Source organism: Fulmarus glacialis, unplaced genomic scaffold, assembly GCF_000690835.1.
Source record: "Fulmarus glacialis isolate BGI_N327 unplaced genomic scaffold, ASM69083v1 Scaffold47149, whole genome shotgun sequence".
In the NCBI taxonomy this organism is placed as follows: Eukaryota; Metazoa; Chordata; class Aves; order Procellariiformes; family Procellariidae; genus Fulmarus; species Fulmarus glacialis.
Genome location: NW_009236101.1, coordinates 1 through 9,852, shown reverse-complemented (window position 1 = coordinate 9,852; position 9,852 = coordinate 1). Strand labels below are relative to the sequence as shown.

The 9,852-nt window shown below is 39.3% G+C and overlaps 1 protein-coding gene across 1 annotated transcript; it reads right to left on the bottom strand.

Annotated features, from left to right (window-relative positions):
- Positions 1-7,580: 7,580 nt before the first annotated feature.
- Positions 7,581-9,434, bottom strand: LOC104082956 (chromosome unknown open reading frame, human C17orf75; the record flags this gene model as incomplete). Its single annotated transcript, XM_009586249.1, has 4 exons — positions 7,581-7,790; positions 8,379-8,482; positions 9,035-9,171; positions 9,294-9,434. Coding segments are annotated over 4 exons (592 nt in total), but the record flags the coding sequence as incomplete, so codon positions are not given.
- Between the last annotated feature and the right edge of the window lie 418 nt (positions 9,435-9,852).

Sequence of the window (9,852 nt, the reverse complement as noted above, 5' to 3'; positions counted from 1 at the left end):
GGGGGGAAATAAGTGTTTCTGCAGCCCGGAATAAGCCTTACCTGCAAAGGAAACAGTTTTTGCCACCTTTGTGCACAGGAATGGGATCTCTGAGGGCAACTGCACTGTTGTTGTTCTGCATGGCTAGTACGTTGTTCATGGGCCCTCAGATCAAGGAACAAGAGGAAGGGATAAGGGTCAGAGCTCTCTTCATTTTGGAGAAGGGGGTTGGTTCCCCATGCCATTTTATCTCTGAAGTTTGGGTTCAGTTCAAAGCAGTCATGAGAGTTTGCATGCATCGTTTCAGGTCATGAGCTGGCCAGTGAGTTTCGTAGCAGTGGAGATCATCTCCCTGGGGAGCAGCATGCAAGCAGGAGAGCGGGGAACTAGGAGAATATTGACAAGAAGCATGGTTAACGTAAGGAGGACATTCCTTTCCTCACCTATTGCTAAGCCTTTTTGATTACAGTTGCCTTTAAACCAGAGGTGAGCAAAAATGGGAGTTCCTCTGGAAGTTTTAGAAAAGCTTTGAAAATTTTGGTAGAAAATTTCAGTCGCAACAAAACCCAGATTATTTTGCCTATAATTTACCAGAGTACAGTGTGCACCGATTGACTTTTAGTTTCGGTTTCTCAACTGAAAGCTACTTAATGTCCATCAGTTTCTCCCCAGGAAAGGTTTCTGTGCCTGCCGGTGATGTGCTCTGGGGTGAAGCAACAAGCTACAAGTTCAAGGGCCACCTTGTTTCTTCATCAGCCTGACCCTGGCCAACATATCTTTGCCTCTGCTCAGGAGTAGAGGGAGCTGAACAGAGTAATCCAGGTGCCCTTCTTTGGTCCTTTATCCATAGATGAACATAGTTTACATGAACTGGTCGAAAATGGCTCTGAGGTTGACTTGTTCTTTTAAACTGTTGTTCACCTTTCTGACTTCCATTCTGTGTCCCCATGCCCTGCCTGAGCAAGTCTGCAAGCAACCCTGGGGATCAGAAAGGCCAGACTTTAAAGCAATACTAGATTTATTGTGGGTGAAGAAATAAAACCCCCTCACATTTGTGCTCATCACAGCTGAAATCTCTCTCCATACATCAAGCAGGTTGTACACAGAGCCTGTTTGCTAACAATCTATCAGCTCATGGAGTCAGGAGAAGCGCAAAGTGCTTAAGCTTTTGTAATTTTTTTTTTTTTAAATCACTAAAATTATACTGTGAAAACTTGTTATGTTTTTACAGAGTATCAGGAAACCCAGTTACGTTGTTTTCTAATGCACCCAGGAGCGCCACAGTGCTGCAGCACCAGAGAGCTAATAGCAAACAGGCTTTTCTTTTACCTCCAGATGTCCTTGAAGCTGCTGGCTTATGTCAGAGATGTAATATTCTCCATCCTGCTCATTTGTGGTTCCAACTTGTCACAGTCAGCAACGTGTTCCTGAAGGAGCCTTCCACAGAGGGACTGGTTTTGGTGATTGTTTTGTTTTATTTCAGCTGCTGCCAGGATTTTACATCAGTCGGATAAAATGTGAATCTATTGAACCTTACAGACGTGCAGTCCTAGAGCAAGAGGCAAGGACCGTTACCAATGTACAGATCTGAACAGTGCGCGTTAGAGGAAGTTATTTTATGCTTGTGTCCTTGAGTGAGGACACACCACCTGGAAAAAAAAAGCTGTTTCTGTGCTGGACTTCCCATTTAGTAAGTATATTGCAGCACTGGTCCAGTGAGGGTGGGTGTAGGGAGTAGTAATGCAGACTGGGAGAGCCTGGGGTGCTGGTTGTACAGCTCCTTCAGGACACCTGCTGGCAGCACGCTGGCAGCACGGTGACAGCACGGTGACAGCACAGACGGGGTCCGGCTCGGCGCGCCTTGCTGACCCTTCATCCCAGAGGAGAGACAGGAGAAGTGGCTCAGACAGCCGTGGGGAGGAAGAAGGAGAGGGAGAATCAGGTAGATCAAAGTCCACAGGGCTTGCAAATCGCACCTTTTATTGCTAGATGTTTGGAGACAGATAGAGATTAATTTTGTACATATTGGTAATAATATAGGAAGGAGGAGGGGGAGGGTTGTAATGGAGTGATGGGAGAGGAGGTTACCAGAAACAAGCTCTGAGTGAGGTGTAGAGGAGTCTTAAAAACGCTGATGAATTTACTTTTGCTGAGTTCTTAAGACAACATCTCATGTCACTTTTTCCCCATCAGTCGATGAGGAATCTTAGCACTTACGTGGCATATTGTGATTCTTCACTGCTTGCTTCTTTAGCAGTAGAAGTATTTTATCAATGGGGAAGGGGGAGGCCAAGGAAATTATTGTTGTCTCAGGTTGCTGGACTAGAAATAAAGCTCAGGGATTCTGTGTCCCAAGACCTTGCTCCTTCTGATGGATTGTACTGCCTGATGGATGTTTTAAATCAGATTAGATCAGTTTGAACTGGGGTATGAAGGATGGAATCTGACACATTTAGAGCTGGTACTAAAATAACAGCTTTCTGCTGACCTCACAAGACAGCTGCTGTTTTGTGCCAATATTTAGTCTCACAGGATCGTGGGTAGGACTTTCACACTTACTTCAGTGGGTAAAGAGCTCAAAGTCTATCTGTTTACATAGATTCAAGCTCAGCTCAATTGCTTTGGAAACCCCATCCACTGGCTTTACGCGAAGTGGAACTGAAAATATGGATGCAGTTCAACACCAGCAACCTCTGGAGGCCAACTGGGATCTACAGAACAAAGGCCAGCGCCTCTGGGGTTTTAGCCTCTTTGAATTTTGCTGCTGTTCCGTTTCTTTTATACTAGTGGCTGCTCTACAGTGCTCTGTGGTACGACTCAAAAATTCCTTCTGCAATCACTGATGCTGAGAGTTGGTTATAAAGGAAAGCAGTGCATTTTGCAGCTCTATAAAGAAAGAATCACACATAAGACAGAAACCAAGCTTGTTTAAAGGTAAAAGTATTTTTAATGTCATCATTAATCATAGGCTTTTAATTGGAAAAAGCTTTCTAATGAGGTATTTCTGAAATGCCAGTAGTAGTACAGAAAATTTATGTTGCAGGGTACTTTACAACACAGAGCACAAAATATTCCCTAGGCCTGATTTAAGTAACAAAAGTACCTTAATTTCCAGTGAACTTAATAGATACATTAGTCACTGACTGTCTCTTGACTCCCCCACAGTGTCTGTTTAGTTTGCAAATAAAGCTAGATTTATGCAGCTTTTCTTTTGCTTACACTACTAATGCTAACAACACATCCAAGTGTTAAACACAAAGCACTAAACAATGTAATTTTCTGCCTTAAAATACTGAACAAATTATACTTTCCCGTTAAGGGCTAGTGAAACAAAATTATATTTGCAAGGTAAGACGCTATGGTACGTTTCCAAGTATTTTTGTATTGTGTACATTCTGTATATTTTTGTTGTAACAATATTATTTGAGCGCAGAATCCATTAAATTTTTTTTTGTTGGTGTTTTTTTGGGGGTTCTGTTTCTTTCTTTTTTTTTTTTTAAGTAAAATTGAGCTGTTCTACATCACATGCCAAAAAACAACCAGAAAAAACTTTCAAAGACAGTTTTGTAAGTTTGTCTGCACTTAACACAGTATTTAACAAAAGAGCAATTGGTTTTGAGCATTTTTTAATAATGACATTGAAAACTCATTTTTGTGTCTCTCTAAAAGTGTCTGTCTGAAAGATAAAGGGGAGAGTGAACTGCTGCTTTATTTCTCCACAAGCTATAACAAGGATGCACAACTGGCTTGGGACTTGTTTTGAAACTCGGGTCTTATCCCACCATTTGACAACTGACACTTTAGTGCAGTAGTGACCTCAGAACTACGGGGAAGTTGACGACCAAGTACCTTAGACTGTTTAAAATTTTTAATTGGGGTGGAGGGTTGTTCTTTTTTAACATCAGTCTTAAAGAATGTCTTAAAATCTCAGAGCTGACACATTCTTGTCTCTTGAATCAATAGTGGGAACAACATATCCAGGAAGTTCTGTAGCAAACCTCCAACTGATTTAGTTATTTTGAGATAACTAAAATAAAAATCCTTCCACCAGTGTGGAAGGGGGAGGCTTATTTTGAAAAATATTTTGTGTTTTTGTTGGGAAACAGTGGGTTAAAGTGTAACTTAAAGAAATGAAGATGTAACTAGCAGCAGTTTCTGTCAGATTTTTTACTCCTGAGGGGAGGCAGATCACTGCTACCGTATGTGGGACTCAGCTCTTGCTGTTAGTTTTCTGCACTTAACTGAGCTTTCTGAGACACTTAAATCTCTTTATTCATTAGTTGAGGACTTTCAGCAAGAAGGTAAGGTGGGTTTTGTCAGTTTTTATAGTTATTTTGTCGGTTGGTGGGTTTTGTCAGGTTTTTTCCAGTTAATACAGAAAACATTACTGTCTGCTGGCACCATACATTTTTCTCGCTGGCCAAAATAATTTTAGAAAGGCAAACGGAAGGACAGAAATATTGCCAATTCCAGCATGCCTGTCACAGAGAAGGAGCCAAAAGCTGGCAGCCTTGATACTCAGCCTTGATCACGCAAACTCATAAAACTCATTATCATTTTATTCTCATAGCTCCAATCATATTCTGTATAGTAAGCATTGGAAAGAGAAATACTAATTGGTTTATATGCTACTTCTCTTGGGGGTAAAGAGGAGGGAAACCCAAAAAACCAAACCAGACCCTGATTTTTCAGACTGCAAGAGGTCTGTAGCAGTTAAATCTAAACTTGCATTCTTAAGGTAGGCCTAGGGGATTTTGTCTTTGGTTGGTTTGGGGTTTGGGCGTTTTGGGGGGTTTTGTTTGTTCGTTCATTTGTTTGTTGTTTTGGTTTGTTTGTTGTTTTGGTTGGTTTGTTGTTTTTTTTCCCCAAAGGGTTTTAAATCAGACCCTTAAAACTACAGTAAAAATCTTTCAGGTTTGCAAATTAAGTGCAATTTCAGCATCTTCTGACCTTTTCGTGTGCTTCATCCTGAGCTTTGAATAGCTGATTGCTGGAGGAAGTTGTGTGTAATACTCTCCAGGCATCCATGCCGCTGAACCAGCTGCTTCTGCATTAATTATTATGCTTTTGTTTAATTTCCTTTAGTTTTGTTTTTTAAAATAGAACTTTTAATGGGAAGACGCCAGTAAAACCTGCAAATTCATGAACTCCCAGGGTGTATTTCAATGTGGTGTGTACTTGTGAGCGTCTTGAGTTTAGTAGCTAGGTAACTGAACAGCAAAGTCACTGCAAAGCTGGCAGAAGTGAGATGATGTTAAAACAAAGGCTGCAGAAAGCAAGAAGTTACATTTTTCATACTGCCAGCCACCCTCAGTGCTGGAAAAATTCAGGAAAAGGAACTTGCAACAGAAAAGGTTGTGACTGAAGCTTGTCCACATGTAAGAGTGTACAAATTCAATGGGACTGATACCGAACAATGCATTACCTTGAAGGGAGAAGCCCCAACAAGACTAAGCAAAGTTTTACAGTTAAGGTTAAAAAAGCTGGATTTTGAAGAGTGATTTATGGTAGTTTACCTAGCAAACAAAACAAAAATCTTAATAAGTGTAGTATGGGTCACATGATAATAGGGTAATTCAGGTTATAAGGGACCTCAGAAGATCTCTAGTCCAACATCCTGATGAAGACAGGGTCAGCTAAGAGGTAATGCAAGTTGTTCGGCACTTCAGCCAGTTTATTCTTGAGAACTTCCAGAGATGAAGACCGGGCAAAGCAATTGTGGTTGCATCGCAGGAGAAGTTTATCACCACCAGCACGGCCGTGCCTGGGACTGACCTACTCTTTGTAAATATTAAGACCAGTGCATAGAACATCTGGTCCCACAAGGCTCTGGCCCAACTCTCCACCCAGCTGCAGGCACAAGGAACAAGACTAGTGCAATGATTTCTTACACTCCTACCAGATCACAGCTACCTGTTCTTCACATCCAACTTCTTTTTTTTTTTTTTATTTGAACACTGAACTCTTCCCTGCTTCCTGCTCAGGCAAAATACTAAATGATCAGCGCTCCAACTTTGTTAAAAATGTGCAAGAGCAACAAAGGGTGACGTTTTATTGAGTGGCATTGCTTTACTCACTCATGAATAAAATATTCTGAAGGAAAACATTGTTACTTCTCAGAGCTCCTCCAAATGAGAGAATAAGGGGTTTGTTTTCTTCAAATGACTTCTATTTTCTTCTCTGACGTCAGCTGTCAATATGACACCTGCAGACTCCTGCACATTACACTAGCAGCTCCTCTGCATTGTGTGAATAAAAGGTCTTAAACAGGAAACATCAAGGACAACACTCATTTGTAATTTAACGTAGCACACGATTAAGGATTTGGATGTGTTTTACTGTAAACCTTATCACAGGTTCAACACGGTGTCACCAGAAAGCATTCAACTTTTATCGTCACAGTATACAGCACTGACAGAACAGTCAAACCTAACTGCATCAGTAAGACTGTAACAGTTACTGTTTCAGGGAGAGTTGTTCAAATGCCCCAAGTAAGGCATTCAAACACCCTCTGCTGCAAAGGAAAGCAACAGGGAGTTTTGCTTGTATCAGGTTTGCAGAAATAGTCCTCCTTTATGTGGTCACTCAGAGGCTTTGTGAGTTTTGATTCCAGTTGTGGCCAAAGATTTTCTTCAAGTATTCTGCTGCCTAAATGTCCTATGATGTGGGTAAGAATTCATTGCTGAAATACAATGAAATGTTTTAAAGTCTGAATAATTAACTTGGGAACTTAGTTTACTTCAATTTCTGAAGAAGTTTCTATTAATTTAAAGTTAATATTTAATCTGTAAACTTTTCAGGTTTAATTCTCCATGACTGAAAAACATATGATTATTTACAGTTACCCAAAAAGAGTACTAAGAACACACAAAGAAGGTCTTCATCACAATGCAAACTAATGAAGAATGGGATTCATCAAATAGCCTGGGAATTTAACATGTCTGTCCAGTGTATGTATGCATACATACAAGCACACACGAACCGATTCCTAAAACTCTGTTCCGTCTTAAGGCAGTTCTGTTTCATACCAATTGACAAGTTGTTTATCTAGTAACGGAAGAACAAACTGCCCATTTGAAAGTAGAATGTGGAAACTAGCTACAGACTTGTTATCTATGTTCTCTTATATAAACAAACAAATATGATTAATTCATTTACTATGATTTACCCAGATATTTGTGCTTCTTTATATCTTAAAACAAAAGTAACCAGATCTTAATGATTAGACACGATCATTTTAAAGATATTTAAAATATTTAAAACACTGAAATGCTTGCCAGGTAAGGGATTTGTTCTTTTTTTTTGTGCAATGACTGTAAAAACCAAATGTCATGATTTCCTCAGAAAAAGAGCAAGTCGTGGAGAATCTGGTAAGCACTGAAAACTATGCAGGAGTTTGTATGATCTGTTATTTACACATTAAAAAAAAGCTCATATTGCTTTATCTAAAAAAGAGGCAGATGAAACTGCAGCTTAGGTTTGATTTAGGTAATACTTTTAAATATAAATTAAAAATCCTGCAATAGTGAAACTAAGCTGCACAGAAGAAATTAATGATTTATACAATACCCTCAAATGAGTACAGAATAATTAAAATAATTTTAAGCCACTGGTGTTTCTCTCATGAATTCCTCAAGGACTGTCACCACATTTCTGGCTTCTGGCATTTCTGCATGTTCTACTTTAACAATCTTCAAAAGGATGTCTCCACTGCCGCAGTTCTTTAGAAACATGTAACACTTGAACAAGGCGTAGTGGTTCATTTCAGCCTGGCGGATAAACCTCTTCAGGTTGTTAATGTCTTGTATAGCCTGGGAAAAGAGTAACAGCATGGAAAGAAAACATACTATCATGTGGAAAAGTGAAGGAAGAATAGCAAGAGAAGCAAAAGCATTTCCAATAGGGATTTTATATTACTACTCAAGAGTAATGTAAGAATTGAGTACTGTCTTTTATGCATATTACCACTGTTACTGTAATGATGCAAAATGTGTGGACACCACAACTTGATAATGCCCAAACTTGTCTCGAGAGTTCTGCTCTTCTATTATGACAGATCACCTAAGAAGTGTTAAATACTGAATCCATGTTACCCAATTACATGATATTGAGTGAGCACAGCTCAAATTAACAGTATTTTAAGAAAAAAAAAAGTGGGTTTTATTTTAAATATGAGAAAATGCCTTTGGAGTACTCACTGAAGAAACTTTCACACTACTTTACGTTCTAGTCTTGTCAACTACAGTAAGACAGTCCTCAACTTAAACTTCAGAGTTAATCAGTTAATGATGTATAGAAATCATAAGTAACCTAAAACTTTGCTTTGCCGCAAAAGGAGTATTTGCTCCCTCAGAAACCCTGATGTCTTCTCCAAGTCTTTAATATATATGAACAGGTACCTTCAATTTAAAGTTTTCCAAAATCTGCCGGAAGAGAAACGGATTTCCACCTTCAGCACCATTCACAAAAGCATGCATCCAGTCCTCACAGAACCTGTTGCTTCCTGTTACGTGTTCAGGAACACAGGGAAGAGACGAGAAAAAGTAAATGTGCTCAACATAAATATATAGCTGCATTCACCTGGTTTAATCACTCTCACATAACAACTGGTAGTAGTATACCTGGGCCAGGAAATAAGTCTTAAGAAAAACAATACATGTGGAAAAGAAAAGCAAACATAGCTACAGTGATTACACGAAATTCTGTTCCAATTGTTGAATCCCTTTTCACAACATTTGTCAGAAATACAACAGGGGAAAAAAAAAGGTTTTGCACCTTTCTTGAAGTGTACAAGTCATAGTTTCATGGTCTGCAAACTAAATGCATTGTGGATTTTATTATCAACCATTTTAAACCAGAGTTCCAGTGTATCTAGTAAAACAAACTGCTACCTCATAGGAAAACAGGTGTTGTAGCTTCCAGCCAGCATCCAAACTTTCTGGGCATGAACCTATGAGCTTCTGAATATCTTCAACTACCTCTAACGTCCACAACTCTCAGCAGCTGATGGATACAAGTGAGTAACATTAAGAAGTATTCACAGCTGTAATCTCACCTGCATTATGCAATTGAGGCTGAGGTCCACTGCAGTCTATAATCATTGACTTGTGCTGTTCCTCGGTCATGGCAATGCACAAGGAGGTCATTGTGCCTTCCTGAACAAGTCCTTGGAGGCTGGCTGCTGCCAGAAACCTGACACAAAAAGCTCTTGTGAACTGCTTGCTTCTTTACAATTCCTGAACAGCAAGAACAGGAGGCTGTCATACGCAAAAGCCAAGTTACTCACAGGTTCCTTGGTCTCAAAGTATCTTTACCTGCTAATATCTTTTTCTGTTCTTTCATCTGCGTTTTTTACTTCCACAGGAGTATAACTCAAAGCCTTAAAACAAACAAAAAAAAAAAAGAAAAAAGCTAGATGCAACTTTGATATTATTTCTGTTGCTATATTGCAGTTACTAGCAATAAATACATAATGTGGTACTTTAAAAATTGTTCTTTTCAGAGAAAGAGTAGAGGCTAAGGGAATGCTCTATATTATAGTCATTGCAGCTGGTTTTGCATTCAGAAGAAATACAGCAGTTATACTCTATTAGCTACTCCATCCAAAGCCTCCTCAAACTCAGGGACAAGAGCTAGGATTAATTTCTTTTCTGTTTCCAGTGAAATTACATGAGGCACATATGCAATGTAACATCCCTTTTGGTTCAGAGGAATTATATCAGGGACAGCGTTCTCATGCTCTTTCTAATTTTCTCATTCTAATTTCAACTTGGACACTCCTATGTAATTTGAGTTAACTGTAAAAATTGATAAAAGAAATTGCTATATGCTTCCTTAGCAATAAAGCAGGGAAAAAGTACTTGCCCTGAATTA